The 18,518-nt window shown below is 42.4% G+C and overlaps 2 protein-coding genes across 2 annotated transcripts in view; both read left to right on the top strand.

The window, feature by feature from the left end:
- Positions 1–3,044, top strand: part of LOC119791431 (aryl hydrocarbon receptor-like) — an 80,973-nt gene extending 77,929 nt beyond the window's left edge. Inside the window, exon 11 of the mRNA XM_038297504.1 lies at positions 1,717–3,044. Coding sequence (XP_038153432.1) covers positions 1,717–1,803 — 87 coding nt within the window. The 3' untranslated portion in view covers positions 1,804–3,044. The remainder of the gene's footprint in view (positions 1–1,716) is intronic.
- Positions 3,045–9,933: 6,889 nt separating this feature from the next.
- Positions 9,934–18,518, top strand: part of LOC119791444 (aryl hydrocarbon receptor-like) — a 35,940-nt gene continuing 27,355 nt past the window's right edge. The window contains exons 1-2 of the mRNA XM_038297529.1: positions 9,934–10,352; positions 13,412–13,599. Coding sequence (XP_038153457.1) covers positions 10,312–10,352; positions 13,412–13,599 — 229 coding nt within the window. The 5' untranslated portion in view covers positions 9,934–10,311. The remainder of the gene's footprint in view (positions 10,353–13,411; positions 13,600–18,518) is intronic.

Raw genomic sequence — 18,518 nt, 5'->3', positions numbered from 1 at the left:
TGTGATTGGATGAGTCATAGAACGCAAACACTCATTGGTTAGCTAAAGAAATCATCAGAAGCAAGCAGATGTTCTTCAAACTGCAAACATGAATTGTCTATGCCATGCTACAATGTGGGATTCAGAAAAAGATGTTGAAATGTCTGAAAGGTCGGACACAGGCTTTAAAGGTTACTTTATACTTTTATACTTTCAGTAGTTTTTTAGGCACATACTTTTTCACTTTTACTTGAGTAAAAAGGTCAAGTTGATACTTCAACTTTTACCAGAGTGTTTTTAAACTGCAGTATCTATACTTCTACTTCTACTGAGTAACAAATGTGTGTACTTTTGACACCATTGATAAAATAACACAACCCAGTTTGTTATTGGTTTGCAAAATCTGTTAAAATGTGTTTTACTACAGCACCCCCTAGTGGTCAACATGGGGCGATCCTCCTAGAAAAGCTTTTTTACAGGATTAGGATGAGATGTGATATTAATGGTACAAAGCTTGCTGGGGATATTTTAAAGGAAGTCAGAAAACCTGTTTTATTAATCTTTGGTGATTCTAACAATAATGATATAGTAACAATATGCAGCAGTTATGGAAGAGGATTAGGGCCACTGGAAAAAAAAAGTTAACTGATTTTTAAATTGTATTTTAGTTTAATATGGGAAAAAAGTGAGAATTCTGAGAAATACTTTTTTCTCAGAATTCTGACAGCTAACTAACATGTTAGCATCAAGCCATAGCCATGTCTGTTTTAGAGACTAGCTCTCTTGTTTTAATGACCTTCTGCTCCTCCATTAATGAGGGGACCCCTCAGGCACGTAAAAAGTTGCCTAATTCCGTCATTTTCCACCAATGTGTCACTGGCCCTCTCAAACAACTCACATCTTTGTCAGTGAAGCTGAGTGCTCCACATCTCTGCCTTCATGGTGACCATATACATTAAGATCCAATCTGAGAACAAAGATTCTGAGAAAAAAGTCAGAATTCTGAGAAAAAAGTCAGAATTCTGAGATTAAAGTCAGAATTCTGAGGAAAAAAAAGTCAGAATTCTGAGATTAAAGTCAGAATTCTGAGAAAAAAAAGTCAGAATTCTGAGATTAAAGTCAGAATTCTGAGAAAAAAAAGTCAGAATTCTGAGATTAAAGTCAGAATTCTGAGAAAAAAAGTCAGAATTCTGAGATTAAAGTCAAAGATCTTTTTTTTCTCAGAATTCTGACTTTAATCCCAGATTTTTGACTTTTTTCTCAGAATTCTCACTTTAATCTCAGAATTCTGACTTTTTTCTCAGAATTCTCACTTTAAGTAAAATAAAATTTAAAAATCAGTTAACTTTTTTTTTTCAGTGGCCCTAATCCTCTTCTGTAAGCAGTACAATTTTTGTCTGCTTTGTTTTTTAGTATTTACACTCCAAAAATGATCTAGAAATAAAAAATAAATAATTTTTTTAAGTGTATTTACTCGTAAATAAGAGTAGGTGAATAAGATGCCGGTGGAACAAGTATGTTTATTGTTATAATAAAGTAATTAGAGAATATGTACTGGAAATAATTCAATTGTTTTTTTCTTATTTTAACTAAATTGTTTTATTAGCAAAATGTCTCACTTACCTGCTAGGTTCAAGAAAAAATAACTTATTTAGATAAGATTTTTTGCCGCTACGCCCCATGAAATGACTCATCAGATGGCTTTGAGCCTCTAATCTGTGTCTGACGTCTCCACAGATGGAAAACCATCCCGCCTTTGCCAACGGAGGATTCTGCTTCACCTCGCTGTCCAACGGGAAGCTGTGCCTCACGGAGAACAAATAGGAGCGAGCCGCCTGGAAAACCGGACTGAAACTCATGTGACTAGGCAGCCGCTGAGGAAAACCTTTACAGACTGGGGTGGACTAGAGCGGATTAGACTGAAGAACAGCTAAAGTTCAGGTTTGCTCAAGGTGAAGAAGTCCAGACCTACAGACGATTCATCTGAGAAGAAAATGCAAGTGATACGGTCTAATAAATAATGACATATTATTCTCCTCCAATGTCCATCAGATAGGAGCTTTTCAAGCAATTTTATAGAATTTTTAAGCTGGATAATCGTCTATTTTATAGTAATATCTAGTTAAACAGGGAGTCTTTAAAACCCCCATTAAAAATAAGGTTTAGATTTATTTTACATGTTTGTATCCTAAAGTTGTTCACATGTAACAGAAAGAACTGTATTCCCATCATTTAATAACCAGACTCTCTAACGACCTGCAGAAAAGCCTTAAAGAAACACGATGGAAATGAATGGAAGCACTGGGCTGAGCTGTTGGCGCGCGTCTAGAGACACGTAGAGAAAGATAAAGCATTAAAACTTTTATTTGAAACACTTAGGAACGGCCGTGAGGCGTTCGGTCTCGTTGGAAGTGATGGAAGATCCATAAATCACTGCAAGTCTAAAAAAAAAAACCAGGCGTGTTGGTCTGGGTTCTCCACCAGGGGGCAGCAGTTGCCTTAATTGGATCCAGAACTGATAACTGCCTCCTGATTTGGAGAGAACCTCCAATCCTAGAGGCCATGGGCGGTATTGCGCCGTACGTCCCTGCATCCATTATTTACACCTACAGTGAAAGTTTAACAAAAGACCAGAACACTGAAGCAGCCGTTTTTTTTTTTGTTTTTTTTCTTCCCGCTGTCGCCTCCAGCGCACAAAACGTTCCGCTCTGTTTGCTTCCTGATCCGAACGCTGAGAGGAATCGGATATGTCACTGTTTTTATTGCTGTTTTTATCCGCCTCCATTAGGTCCATTTCAAGTGTCCCACAGAGGGCGGCTTTGCTTTGCAGACAGACAGGGTAGGATATAAAAAAAAACGCACAACAGTGACGTCATCAACCTACTAACAGCCTGAAAGTCGAGTCGATTCAGTGAAAAACAGCTGCTTGTTTGTACATTTTAAAGCTTCGTCTCTGAGCCAGATGTTTCTATCCTTTCCTTTAATTATATGTTTTTTTTCTTCTGTGTTTCTGCTCTTTTCTCGTCTGGGGGGTTAAAACACAGACAGTGCCTTAAACTAACAGAGCTTTTTAAAAAATAAAGGGGAAAAAAAAAAAAGAGTTTTAAATCGACCAAATTGCTTTTAACAGCACTAAGCCAAACTTTGAGATTGTGCTCATTTAAAAAAAATATTTATTCTGCCAAAGCACAGAAACACTTAGAATGAGATTCCTGGAGCCACTTTGGTAGCTTTCTTTTACATTAATAACCATTTAATAACATGGTAATAACACTGCAAGTCACAATATACTACTTGGTTACAAGAATGACCCCAAAATGAAGGTAAATAATAAAAAAATAATAATCTGCATGTAATTATAAAAGTTGTATGTGACCTTTTGGTGGAAAATTACCGTTATTATTTTTCGCCATTTACCAACACTAGAAAAACGATCTAGAAATAAGTAAAAATGTCTTAAATTAAGTGTATTTACCCTTAATTTGCCTAGGTAAATTAGATAGTTTGCCAATGGAATGAGTATTTTACTCTTAAAATAAGATATTTAGATAAAATGCACTTGAAATAAAGCGATGCAATTGTGTTTTCTTATTTTAAATGCAAATTGTTCCACTGGAAAAATGTCTCAATTCAAGGACAAATGCATTTATTTTAAGAAAAAATTAATTATCTAGATGTAGATTTTTTCCAGTGAAAGGCTTACAAAGTAATTTGGAACTCATGATCAGGTATGTAAAGCATTATAAAACTGAACTCAAGTTACATATAAATAAGAGTTTATTTTAGAAGACCGTCTTTCTGTATTCTAGGTTTGCTTTTCTGTTATATAACATATTTTATTGCTGTCTGCGAATAGAATATGAGTAACCTGGTAATAACGGTTTGCACGATATAATCGGCCCCCTATCGGACTGAATATCGGACATCGGCCACCCCACCGAGTTTCTAAAGTCTAAAAAAATAAAAAATAAATAAAAATACTACTTCTTCTTCCTCAAAAACTTCTTTTTTACAGACTTAAAAACTTCTAAAGACGAGGGAAAAAATATTGATACCTTAAAATATCCCAATATCTTCATATGCTGATATATTGCCATTTAAAAACACCATATCAATCTCTTTTACTAATGAAATATTGCTATATGTCATCGTTATGCTGCGAAATCCCCCGAAAATTCACGAAATTTTGCCATATTTTTATATGTTGATATATTGACGCGGTATCGATCTATTTTACTAACAAAATCTCACAAGAATTTGCAAAATATCACGAGAGTTTGTAACAGAACGATGAAATTTCACGAGATTTTGAAAGTAAAATAGATCGATACCTCGTTTTTAAAAAAACTGCTATTTTCAATGACTACTTATTTTTGTCCAGCTTTAACATCAGTATCGATATCGGTTATCGGCTACATGAGTTTTAAAATATCGGATATCGGCCAAAATCCCAATATCGTGCATCCCTAGTTTGAAATCTAAAAAGTCTGACTTTACCTTAAAATTCCTTTTCTTGTTACCTATTATTAAAGTACAACTTGCTATTTTATTATCATGTTATGACATAGTTGTTGATGTACTGTAAAAGAAAGCGTTACAGCCACTTTTTAAAAACTAAACGGGCACAAATTAAGACTTTAGCACTTATTTTTTTTCTAGAATAATACTTGTTGCACTCTGTTTGCACTAGATTAAAAGACATTCATTGGTTTATTTAAACCAGGCTCTCATCCTCCATGTCTCATCACTTTATAACCCGTCCAGCAGCAAAACACAGAAGTAAAACCACGTAAGGCAGCTATTGTATATATGAATTAAGGAAAATAAATGGAAAAACTAATTAATGAATGCCTTTATAACATGACCTGGTTTTAACAACTCAGCCAAACCTGAGCCAACTTTCATAACACTTCTTCCGCTTATCAGTAAAACTGTCTGATTTTACAGGAAATTACCTCGAATTGTTCGTGTGAGAACCAAAACCTTTGAAACCAAAGCCATTTATTCCTGAGGATACCAAAGGGAACGAATATTCAACGTTCAGCTTCCTAACACGGAAGCAATCGTCTCATTCAACCGTTTTTGTCACATTTTCGGCCGCCGACATGCGATAAATTTCCGCTCCAGACTTTTAGTTTCCGATTGGAGCAAAGAGGCGTCGATCTGCTGCTGGTTTCATGTTTTTTACATGAAATGTTGGAGCGTTTAGCTCCAGCTGTGGCTCCGTTTTAAACCTTTTAGCAGTTTAAAGCCAAAGCAGCTGTAGATTAATGAAAATAAATAAAAAGATCCCCATATATCCTCTCCTGTATCCCGTTTAAGCCTCAGAGAAGATCTAAAGTTTGCAGCTCAGATCCGGTCAGATAAAACCCCAACATCAGCACTTCCCATGGAGGAGCGATCTCCTCTCTCAGTGCCTTTTGTCTCACAAAGTATTCTATGTATAGAGATATAAATATATATTGTACGTCGCTCTCTCACTATCCCAAGGCTTTAATATTCCAGCTGTTTTCGTCAGGCCTCCATTATGCAGTATCCGTGTGGCCGTGTTTGTACATACATCCATTATTTGTCATCTAGCTGATTTTCTTTCATATATCCCGTATTGTAATAATGTATTGCCTTTGTTTGACCCACGCCTCTGTTATTTTGTATTTTTGCTGCACAGCTCATGCATAATCCGCTACTCTTGATGTATTTTTTTGGCTTCTTTACCTTTATCTTGTGGATTTTCTCTCCATATTTGACTTTTAAAACTGTATCGGAGTGTTTGAGTCAGACTGTAAATCAATATCCTATTAAAGGTGATCTGATCACTGCAACCGGTTTGGTTTTAAATTATAACGTTAAGATATATGAAGAACTGAGTTAGGAGGGCAGATTTCTGAAGTGACGCCAGCAGCAGAGACGACTCCCAGCTGTCACCGCTCCTTTATTTGAGGACATTGACTGAAGCGGACCGAACCAGAACCTGATGTCGCCGTATGACAGCAGCTATAAGGTAAGTAGCTGCTCCTCTAAAGTAACAGGAAGCTGAATGTAAACATCACTGCCTGGATTCTGAGCTCCAGCAGCTCGCTGGTTCTGAGTCCCTCTAACTGGAGCATGGTGCATTCAAGTACTCCTGGTAAACTGGAGCTACACACCAAAACTAAAGGATTTTTGCTCTGTTCCAATTCATGGGATGCGTCCTCCAAAGGCCAGATTCCAAGGCCGATTGTTGGGTTCAAAAATGTAGGTTTGTAAAAGAAGAACTGAAAGACGCAGTAAGGGATTTTCAAATAACTTCCTGCAGGAGGAGAGACGGTTGCACCCAACACTCTGTCTGTACCGGACCTCCTCTGCAGAGCACTTTATTAACAGAACATAACACATGGTTACAAACAGAGTATTGTTCTGACAGGACAGTTGATCAGGTCATAAGGCAGGACGCTCCACGACTGAATCACAAGAAAAAGTGAATCATCTACTTGCTCAAATGTTTCATAAGCACACACAGACATTCATTTTATTATCATTGAATAAACCTAACACCGATTACGTCATAGCGCGGCGCCGAGGACAGATTCCAAGACTCCTCGTTATGCAGCCTTATAATGCGTCCCTTTTGACCGATTTGAAGGACGGGTCGATGTATCCTCGGTATCCTTGGTTTACCCAGGATTCATTGCGAGTCCAAGCAAGCCGGCTGCTCCGTGATCAGAGGAAAGGTTATGTGGCGCCAAACAGTGGTGAAAATTGGAAGTTCAGTTTAATATAATACTAGTATGTGGATAGTTTGCAGTGTGGGGACTATAAACCGGTAAAAATATTAATTTTTAATTCCTATTTTGTACAATTTGCTTAACTAAGTATTTTTTGTTGTTGAGTATTAGAGATTTTACAGATATATTTTTTATGCATACATTGTTTAGATTTATTAATATCTTTCTGCCCCTTTTATAGAATAGAAAATCCCTTTATTGTCCCACAATGGGCAAATTTACTGCAGCACAAATAACATCATAGTATAGAGTTAAAATATAAACAATAAAATATTAAAACTGTGCACCTGGAGAATAAATAACCAATATACAGTAATGGATATTAGAAAATAGCAGCAACATCAGAGATGTGCAGAATGACAGCAGCAGGTTATTTAACTGACTAAGGTTTCTATCATTACATTTGATTTGATTTGTTTCTGCTGCGCAGGAACCTTTATTCCACTCTGGATTCTCGTGAGTCTTTGTTCACTTTACCATAACGAAAAATAAAAAAAGAAACAGTTTTGAAAAGTTCGGTACTCATTCTTTTTCTGCATTGTGTGTCAACTGTCACGGTTGCTAAGCAACAGAGCGTACGGTAAAGCCGCCAAAGGCTGGACCTGTTTGAATTCACAGCCAAAACTCTTCCAGTCTCCTTATTTTCAAGGACTTCCAAGGATCCATTCCAGGTAGACGGCATCCTTGGAAGACGCAGCCCATGAATTCAAACACAGTGTTAATCCTCTTTAGTCTTTAACTTTTGTAATTATTATTATTAAATCATCCATCCACTCTAAGGTATTTGGTTCTATTGTGGACATTTCGTAGGTTTTCTTCTATAGTCAACTGAACCAAAATCCATACAAACTGCTTTTTTATTCTAAGGGTGGAAAACAATTTTTTCTTCCAGAGTTAATTCTGCTTTAAAGATGCATCCATGATCCTTCCTTCTGCTCACCAACTGTTTCTACTCTAATTACAAAAAACAGCTTTATAGATGGGTGGAAACTGGCTGCTCTGCTTGGGAACAAAATACAGATATTTATCGTCAGCATCTCCTATATTCTCTATTTCATATGTGAAATATATTGGCTGTAAAAATGTTTACCTAAATTCTTTGTTACCTTAATAGTAATTATCTTTAGACAACTTTTTACTCCTTTCCTTTACTACTTTTATAAATCGACTCGTTAATTTTGTGTCATTTCAGCTCATTTTCATCATGGCCTGTTGGTATTTAAAAAATAAAAACCATAAATATAATTATCTTCATCAAGACAATTAATTTTTTTGTGGTTGGACTCGGTGCTGCACCAAAATAAATCGTTTTTCAAGGTGATACAAAGATATAAATTTAAATTTAGCACTGTTAACATTAGTTATCCATCCAGAAGTGTGGAAATGTGGAAAAAGTTTCCTTTACTAAAGTCGTGCAGCAACCAGAATAAGGTTTAAAGCATCACTTTTATTTTTGGTAATTTTAGTAGTTTTAAAATTTGTACGTTTACACCTTTACTTGAATAAAAAGCTCTTAGTTAATCCTCTAAATTCTACAAAAGTGTTTTCAAACAGCAGGATTAATGCTTCTACTGCAGTAACAAACATTAATAGCATTGACGCCTGTGTCAGTGGCTGGAACAGAAGTGGAGTTCTTTACTTTAACCAATCAATTTAAAATCAGAGTAATATCTCATGTGTCCACCAGGTGGCAGTGTTTCCTCTGTATTGACTATATGCTTATTTCTCACTCAGGAAGTTTTTTCAGTGTTTCCTAATTTAACACAATTGCATTTTAGAGCAACACAACTGCATCTGGTTTCCAGAGTCCTGTGTCCAATCTGTAGAGTTGTTAAGCTTTATTTTATTTATTTTTTCACCATAGAAATCGGTTCCAGGTTCAGACATTGACACCGATGCGACATTAGGAATTGTGCCGGGGAACTAGACCATGCTTTCTAAGGTTCCACCCATATAATCAATTGGTGGATGATTTCTAAAACACTCAACATTGATGCTGTTTCCTTATTCCCTTTTTCATCATTCTGCTTCATTCTATCTCTTTTCTTCCAATCTGTAAAATCTGTTAGTTCAATCTCTAACGTTCTGCTCTCTCTGCTTTTTCTCATAGTAGCTTCATCTGGTCTGTTCCTGTTTGGCTGTGACTCCATCCTGGAGAGAAATATCAGCTGTGCTGCTGCCATCAACACCTTTGTTTATAGATGCTGGAGATCGGCCTGTTTTCCAGTGTAGTCCTGTTTCTCTGACTGTGTGTTTCCTGGACGGGGCCGCCTTTTACAGCTGCTTTTTGTATCTCTGCTTCTGTCTCCTTGAACCCCAGTCGGCCTCAGCAGATGGCCGCTCACACTGAGCCTGGTTCTGCTGGAGGTTTCTTCCTGTTCAAAGGGAGTTTTTCCTCTCCACTGTCGCTACAGGCATGCTTAGTGTGAGGGATTGCATTTGAGTCAATGAGTCGATGCAATCAGCTGGTTTTCCTTAGATGGAAAATACATATTTGTCTGGATGATCTGGTGAAATGTAAAGTGCCTTGAGATGACATGTAGTGAATTGGCGCTATAGAAATAAATTGAATTTAATTTACTTTCAGGGAACGATCGGCCTCAGAAAGTCTCTGAAGGTCCCATCCTGAAAGCTTTATTTAACCTTCCCCTAACAGTACCTGAAGATTAGAAGATTTTGAAGTTAAAGAGAAGCTTTAACCAAATATTATATTTCTCTGGATGTTTAAGCCTCCAGATAACTTCCACATTCACTTTTAACCACAGAGAACATTTTAAACATGTAATAAAAAATGGGATGTGTATCATTTAGGGAACTATGGAGGGAACTTCATTTTTCTTTTATTTATTTATTTATTTTTTTGTGGGGGGGGGGGGGGGGGGGGGGGGGGGGGGGGGGGTTCCAGGATGTCTGCATCACTTATTAAGAAATGCAATTTCCCCTCTCTTGATGTGATGATCTCTACATCTTTGAGGGGTTTGTTGCAGCTTTAAGAAACTGACGCTGTCGGCTTTTATTTTGAAGGGGCGTTTCGCATCATTAGAAATCTGGTCATTAAAGAAACACCTTTTGATAAAAAAAAAAACATTTTCACATTAACTTTTAATGTAACTTTCATACGACTCTGACGTCACGTACGGTCCTCTCCCATGCGCGCTCTCGACGCTGTACCAGAGCCCTGGGAGCGCGCTCTGACCGACCCTAGAGGAGGAGGAGGAGGAGAGGAGCAGAGGGAGCCAGGGAGCTGAAGTTGATCGTGTTCCGGTGGGATGTGAGCTTTCAAACTGCCTCTTTTCTTTATTTCATTCTTTGTTTTTTTGCGCAGCGCTGGATGTGACGCAGTGTGGGAGCGCAGCGGACTGCGGCTCCTTTGGATGCGGGAAATGAACCTGCGCTCCTGTCAGACTCACGCTTGTAGAGGAATTAGCGCCACATGGAGACTTTTGCCGCTGTTTCTGACAGTCCGGCTGCGGAATGAAAACTAAAACCTTTCCTTTTGATGTGAACTCCGGGATTCTTTCTGATTCTTTCACCGATTCTAACCTGAATCTCCCAAATCAACGCAAACATGTACGCAGGGAGGAAGCGCAGGAAACCGGCGCAAAGGGGGTGAGTTGTAAAAGTGCGCTAATGAGGCGCCTATCAGTAGATGTGGAAATGTTAGATGCAGCTTATTATAAATCCTCCCTGTTCAGCAGCGGCAGGCAGTTTGTAAACATGGGATTATTACCCTGCAGGATTTAGGTCTGAAGTGCTCCCCCTGTGGGCGGCAGCTGGGAGCTGCAGTCTGCAGAGGGGTAATTATCTCCTCATTAATTATCCGATTATCCAGGAGCGGATCAAGAGATATTAAAGCCAAGGGCCGCGGGGGGGGCCACACACCATTGGAAATATGCTCAGTGTCACTCTGACGTCCTGATCTGTGTCCTTATTTTAGATTTTAGAGGATTTTATGTTTAAAGCAGCAAGTATTTCTAATTTGATGTATTATTACTAAGGTGCGGATATCTGTTAACAGGTTTTTATGCATTTATAGATGGTTTTCGTCTGTGTTCTTCTGGGTTTATCCTTATTTTGGGGGCATATTAATAAATGTTCTTGCTTTCTGTGCTGTTGTTCTGTTGTCTCTATCTTTAAGTCTTTTTTTTCACCGCCTCACATCTGTTATTTAGTCATTTTCCTCACATTAGGATGTTATCTGATATTTCTTACCTTTTTTCCCCTGTCTTTGGATTTTTGTTCTAATCTTTTTGTCTATTTGTCAATCTTTTTTATTTTAAGTTTCTTGTAAATAATATTTTTTTGGCATATTTTCAATCAATCAATCAATTTTTATTGGCAACTGCAATTTACATTACAATCGAGATTTCAGTTTCAGTACAAACAGTTCATCACAATACATCGCATACATTGGAGTAAGGGGGGGCTGAGAGGGGGAAAGGATTTCCTGAGGTCATGCATGCCGCAGAACGCTTCCTTTGGCTCGTTCTTATGGCTGCCCAGGGTCCCAGGCGGCTACCTGGCTGCCCAGGGTCCCAGGCGGTTACCTGGCTGTCCAGGGTCCCAGGCTCTGTCCAGGGTCCCAGGCGGTTACCTGGCTGCCCTGGGTCCCAGGCGGCTACCTGGCTGCCCAGGGTCCCAGGCGGCTACCTGGCTGCCCGGGGTCCCAGGCGGCTACCTGGCTGCCCAGGGTCCCAGGCGGTTACCTGGCTGCCCAGGGTCCCAGGCGGCTACCTGGCTGCCCAGGGTCCCAGGCGGTTACCTGGCTGCCCAGGGTCCCAGGCGGCTACCTGGCTGCCCAGGGTCCCAGGCGGTTACCTGGCTGCCCAGGGTCCCAGGCGGCTACCTGGCTGCCCAGGGTCCCAGGCGGTTACCTGGCTGCCCAGGGTCCCAAGCGGCTACCAGGGTCCCAGGTGGCTACCTGGCTGCCCTGGGTCCCAGGCGGTTACCTGGCTGCCCAGGGTCCCAGGCGGTTACCTGGCTGCCCAGGGTCCCAGGCGGCTACCTGGCTGCCCAGGGTCCCAGGCGGCTACCTGGCTGCCCAGGGTCCCAGGCGGTTACCTGGCTGCCCAGGGTCCCAGGTGGCTACCTGGCTGCCCTGGGTCCCAGGCGGTTACCTGGCTGCCCTGGGTCCCAGGTGGTTACCTGGCTGCCCAGGGTCCCAGGCGGTTACCTGGCTGTCCAGGGTCCCAGGCTCTGTCCAGGGTCCCAGGCGGTTACCTGGCTGCCCTGGGTCCCAGGCGGTTACCTGGCTGCCCTGGGTCCCAGGCGGTTACCTGGCTGCCCAGGGTCCCAGGCGGTTACCTGGCTGCCCTGGGTCCCAGGCGGTTACCTGGCTGCCCAGGGTCCCAGGCGGTTACCTGGCTGCCCAGGGTCCCAGGCGGTTACCTGGCTGCCCAGGGTCCCAAGCGGCTACCAGGGTCCCAGGTGGCTACCTGGCTGCCCTGGGTCCCAGGCGGTTACCTGGCTGCCCAGGGTCCCAGGCGGTTACCTGGCTGCCCAGGGTCTCAGGCGGCTACCTGGCTGCCCAGGGTCCCAAGCGGCTACCAGGGTCCCAGGTGGCTACCTGGCTGCCCTGGGTCTCAGGCGGTTACCTGGCTGCCCAGTGTCCCAGGCGGCTGCCTGGCTGCCCTGGGTCCCAGGCGGTTACCTGGCTGCCCAGGGTCCCAGGCGGTTACCTGGCTGCCCAGGGTCCCAGGCGGTTACCTGGCTGCCCAGGGTCCCAGGCGGTTACCTGGCTGCCCAGGGTCCCAGGCGGCTGCCTGGCTGCCCTGGGTCCCAGGCGGTTGGTTACCTATAGCGCTGCCTTTATCTCTGTGGAAAGAAAGGAGCCACATTGGGGAAGAACTCAGCAGAAGAAAAGCAAATAAAAACACGAGAGACATTTCAGCAGAGGGTCACATCCGAGGCAGAGTCACACGAAGTCAATCTGACATTTGAGTCATTATTTATGGATGTTATCATCTTTGTTCCTCTTTCTTCCCGTCTTTAAAGCAGCTTCAGATTATTTTATCATCTTTGTGACCGTTTCCAGAAGCAGGGCCTCTACAACCCTGAACCTTTCACCGCTTTACTGCTTTCTGTTTTTACTCATGCATCACTATGAAAACAGACAAAGAGGATACATTAGTTTAACCTGTTTATTTCTATTAGCAAATTCAAATCTGTTCCTTTCTATTCGAGCCCCCTGACACTAAAAGCCCAAAATAAAAGCCAGTGAAAGCAGAGCTATAACTTGTCCACCACATATCAGGCTTTTTGAAGGATCTCTGCTCAGAAATTAAACTTTATAGATTTTTTTTATTACCTACATGCAAAATGACATCCTTGCAGGAAAGCTAACGGTGCATCTCCCCGTGAACACGCCATCATCATGGTGAAACAGGATTGGTCTAGTCAAAGTTAATCTGTGGCAAGACTTAAAAACTGCTGTTGATGGATTCCTTCCATCCAGTCTGACTGATCTTTAAACATTTGAGTTGGATGCATCAGAACAACAATTGTTTTTCAGTGTTTAATGATTAGAAAAAAAGCTAAAAAAAAAAAACTGTTATAATCCGGAAAAAATCGTCTGAACATGTGGAAAATCTAAAGCAGTTTAGATAATCTAGATTAAAATTAGGAAGATGTGTTTATTCTAAATATGCTGATGCTGGTTTTATCTCCAGAGTTAAACCCAGTCCAGCTGAGGGCACCAAGACCAACCCCTCTAAGCGTCATCGGGACCGCCTGAACTCAGAACTGGACCGCCTCGCCAGCCTGCTGCCCTTCCCTGAAGAAGTCATCTCCAGCCTGGACAAGCTGTCCATCCTCAGGCTCAGCGTCAGCTACCTGCGCACCAAGAGCTTCTTCTCAGGTGGGGAAACAAGCTCAGACCCAGCCTGGGACCTAACATCATCTCTATAAACTCACAACTTCAGTAGAAAATGGGTTTTAATCTCAAAATAAGTCAATTTGTTCCTCTGTAGGCAGAGGGGGGGGCAACCTCTAAACACTAGCAGCTCTCAGGCACGGCGGTGGCAGCGGCATGCGAATTCTGTGGTGTAATAAACAATGAGAATAAGTTAAAATCCTCATGATAGCCCTCTGATGTTGGAATGAACCACTTGTTGGACAGAACGGGAGTCTGAGAAGGTTCTGGAGTTCAACATCAAAGGTTTGGGTTTGTGTTGAGAGGAGCAGAACTTTAGCAGAAACATTTCGATCCTCAGCAGCTTTTATTTTCCATCTCAGCTCAGATTCATAGCTGCTGCCTGTTAATTATCAAAACAAGAAGAATTTCTCCAGGTGCTGTTGGTTGGACTGTGTCACGGCTAAACCCTGCGGGTCAAAATGGATGTTTTAGGATCCAAACGGCTGTTTCAGGTTAGCATTCCTACAGCCACTCAGCTGAACAGGACAGCTCTTCATGTGGGGACGTTTTAATGGAGCGTTTATGTTGAACCAGAACACACCCAGCCCTCGGTGTCAGAACTAGGTCAGAGCACCCAGCTCCGTCTAAGTGCCTGAACTCAGCTCGACCTCCTCTCCTCCTGCCATCCAGACAGAAGAAAGACCCGCCGCGGCTCAGCCCGCTCTCGCCCGTGGCCATGAGATGACCCTCATCCCGAAGGGTGAGCCATCCACTAATGTAGGTCTGGGGAGCCGGACCCATTAATGCGGGTGCTGCGGAGATGAAAGAATAAAAACACAGGGGGATAATCCACTCAGGGGAGGCTTACAGGCCTTTAGAGGAGGGGAGGGTGCAGCCAGAACAAAGTACAATCAGTGTGTAAAACCCAGGAAAGCTGCAGCATCGGGACGGGATTCAGACCTAAACGATCAGCCATGATATCATGATGAGAAGCTTCAACCTGCAGAGGAGTTGGTGAGTCTATAAACCTGCAGAGATTGTTTCCTCTTGAAGCTAGAAAGGCCAAATTCAAGACTGAAACTTACCCTAATGATGTGACCTCAGGATGACCAGCACATTTACAAAACTACAAACACTCTGAGAGCTGCTAGAGGAAACAAACCAGCTGTCCATAATGAGGACGGTCCAGGAGACATTGTCCAAGATCTCCAGAGGGAGACTGATCTACAAAGCCTGATAGACTATTTTAGGTTCAGCAGATCAAATGATTGGAGGCGTGTTAGTGTAGGAACAGACTGAGCTGTTTGAACGAGTCAACATGGCTACCATGGCTAGCCGAGTCTGCTCCTCCAGAGTTCTGAACACGTCTGGTTTTGGATTTCTTGTTGATCAGAGCAGAACCATTTTCTTGTGTTTTGTCGGCCTAAACTAGTTGAACACAGGAATATACTAGTTGGAAACAGCCATTTGCCAGTTATGAAAACGGCATATGCCAGTTCAAAAACGGCCTAAGCTAGTTGAACAAAGGAATGTACTAGTTGGAAACCGCCATTTGCCAGTTTTGAAAATGGCATATGCCAGTTCAAAAACGGCCTAAGCTAGTTGAACAAAGGAATGTACTAGTTGGAAACAGCCATTTGCCAGTATTGAAAACGGCCTAAGCTAGTTCAGAAACGGCCTAAGCTAGTTGAACAAAGGAATAAACTCGTTGGAAACAGCCATTTGCCAGTTTTGAAAACGGCCTAAGCTAGTTCAGAAACGGCCTAAGCTAGTTGAACAAAGGAATAAACTCGTTGGAAACAGCCATTTGCCAGTTTTGAAAACGGCCTAAGCTAGTTCAGAAACGGCCTAAGCTAGTTGAACAAAGGAATAAACTCGTTGGAAACAGCCATTTGCCAGTTATGAAAACGGCATATGCCAGTTCAAAACGGCCTGAGCTAGTTGAACAAAGGAATGTACTAGTTGGAAACAGCCATTTGCCAGTTTTGAAAACGGCATATGCCAGTTCAAAACGGCCTAAGCTAGTTGAACAAAAGAATATACTAGTTGGAAACAGCCATTTGCCAGTTTTGAAAATGGCATATGCCAGTTCAAAAACAGCCTAAGCTAGTTGAACAAAGGAATATACTAGTTGGAAACAGTCATTTGCCAGTTTTCTAAACGGCCTAAGCTAGTTCAGAAACGGCCTAAGCTAGTTGAACAAAGGAATAAACTAGTTGGAAACAGCCATTTGCCAGTTTTCAAAACGGCCTAAGCTAGTTCAGAAACGGCCTAAGCTAGTTGAACAAAGGAATAAACTAGTTGGAAACAGCCATTTGCCAGTTTTCAAAACGGCCTAAGCTAGTTCAGAAACGGCCTAAGCTAGTTGAACAAAGGAATATACTAGTTGGAAACAGTCATTTGCCAGTTTTCTAAACGGCCTAAGCTAGTTCAGAAACGGCGTAAGCTAGTTGAACAAAGGAATAAACTAGTTGGAAACAGCCATTTGCCAGTTTTCAAAACGGCCTAAGCTAGTTCAAAAACGGCCTAAGCTAGTTCAGAAACGGCCTAAGCTAGTTGAACAAAAGAATATACTAGTTGGAAACAGCCATTTGCCAGTTTTGAAAATGGCATATGCCAGTTCAAAAACGGCCTAAGCTAGTTCAGAAACGGCCTAAGCTAGTTGAACAAAGGAATAAACTAGTTGGAAACAGCCATTTGCCAGTTTTCAAAACGGCCTAAGCTAGTTCAAAAACGGCCTAAGCTAGTTCAGAAACGGCCTAAGCTAGTTGAACAAAAGAATATACTAGTTGGAAACAGCCATTTGCCAGTTTTGAAAATGGCATATGCCAGTTCAAAAACGGCCTAAGCTAGTTCAGAAACGGCCTAAGCTAGTTGAACAAAGGAATATACTAGTTGGAAACAGCCATTTGCCAGTTGAAAAAAATGCATATGTCATATTTTGGCTCTAGGTGCTGCTGCGGTAACGCTGCTTTATTTCTGGTTAATTTTTATGTGTTAAATGTTCGACTAGCTGGAGCTTTGCTCTGGTTTCTACTGCTTTGGTGAAACAAACACATTCCATTCTTTGTAACAGATTCAGAACCACATATGGCAGGAGTCTGGGTTTCTCTCCTTTAGCTGGATGGAACTTTTTATTAGTCCTCAACCTAAATAAGCTGTTATGTTATCGTAACCGGGACAAAACTGGAGCCTTAAACAATAGAATGATTCCAAACACTCTAAAAACTGGTTCTGAACAGGATAAAGCAGAATGTAAGGTTCTGGAATGGCCAGAGGAACGGTCAGCTATCCTGAGGGAAGCCAGAGGCCTTCTTAGGTCTGGTGAACTGGTTCAACAGATATAACCATGAATGACTGGATGTAAATATTTGGGCCTATCTGCTGTGGAGGAATGAAAGGAATTCAAGCTTCATAGATATTTGGACCCCAAATAAATCCGTCATTCCTGCCCTAAATCAAGCATCTTGTGGATGAGAATGCAGCACTTTGCAGACTGAACTTCCTGTTAAAGTATTTGGGTCATCTTTTGCATCATCCTCTCAGGCGGCTGCTTTCCTGATGAACCGTCGCTCAGATCGGCTTCAGACTCAGAAACCAAACCAACGTGAGTTCTTTCACGTCGCCATTCATCCACATCTCTTCCTCGGAGGTCGTTTCTCCTTCCATCAGACTGGCTCAGGCTGGTGTGTGTAGAGCACTAACCAGCGTCTGTTGTGACGTTTTTAATGCATGTTTTTATGCTCGCTGCCCTCCGTTGTGCCAACAAACGTCCCCTCCCACCCTCCCTACAGTCGCCTCTGGCGTTTTTTTCCCTCCCGTAGGCTCCCATCCTTGACGTCAGACAGCTAAACTCTCCACCTCCTCCTCCAGCTCTGAATTATTGACACTCGTTTGCTTCCTGGTTGCCTTCATAGTGAGATGAAGCCGTATCCATGTCCCTGTTTGTTGCTGCTCTCTGGTTGTGGTGTTGCAGGACGCAGAAATAAAAAGGTCCAGTTCAGATGTTTTAACCCCCGCAGTGAATCTGGGTCGGGTTCAGGAGAAGGTCCGACCTTTGGTCTTTATTCTCAAAGACTTCCCCTTCTATCAATGTCTCTATTTGCTGCTTCAGAGAAGCTCTTTGTTCCCAGATTGCATCCCCGTGGTCAAAGGCATGCTGGTGGGTGTCGGGGTCAAAGGGACACAGGAGCCCCTTCAGGGACTTTAATCTGGAAATGTAATTTATTTTAATTCAGGAAGGATGAGGAAACGTCTGTTTTATATAATCTGGCACATATTTGCAGACAGATGGACCCAGTATTCAAGGAGAGACAGTCAGTAGGAAAGTTCAAAACGTTTATTAAATGAACAAAAACTAAAGCGGAGCTGTGGCTCGCAGACACTGCAGAATGGGGGGCGGGGCACCGCCCAATCACAGACACTCTGGTTTAACAGTCCAGACCAAGAATGTCCCCAAGTGCTGCAGTCCCAGAGGACATGCTGGAATCCGATCCTGGTCAGGGATCCAGAACAGACAGGAACAGGATCCAGATCAGGCAGGAACAGAGACAGGTGGCAGGATCCAGACTTCCAGGCATCCACAGGCTCCCATGAGGGTTCAGAGTCTGACTGGGACCAGAAGCATGACCAGGTGGTCACGCACAGGAGCAGACAGGATCAGGTGCAGACAGGCAGGCTCAGTGGAAGAGGGTAGCCGAGACAGGACGTGGAACCAGAACTTGATGCAGGACTTTAAACTGGTCTCCTCCCTGGAGCCAGGCTTACTGAGATAAAAACTGAACCTCCCCCCATATTGAGCCAAAAACCCAGAGGACTCCGCGGGGGAGGAACAGTGGACGATCAGGAGATGAGACAAAAACAAAAACCCTCTTTCCACTGGCTGCTAGGATCCAGGACATGAACCAAGGAATAAAACTAAC

Source organism: Cyprinodon tularosa, unplaced genomic scaffold (assembly GCF_016077235.1).
Source record: "Cyprinodon tularosa strain WSP-4 unplaced genomic scaffold, ASM1607723v1 ctg39, whole genome shotgun sequence".
Lineage (NCBI taxonomy): Eukaryota > Metazoa > Chordata > Actinopteri > Cyprinodontiformes > Cyprinodontidae > Cyprinodon > Cyprinodon tularosa.
The sequence above is the reverse complement of the archived record's forward strand: the minus strand, read 5'-3'. Positions and strand labels throughout refer to the sequence as shown.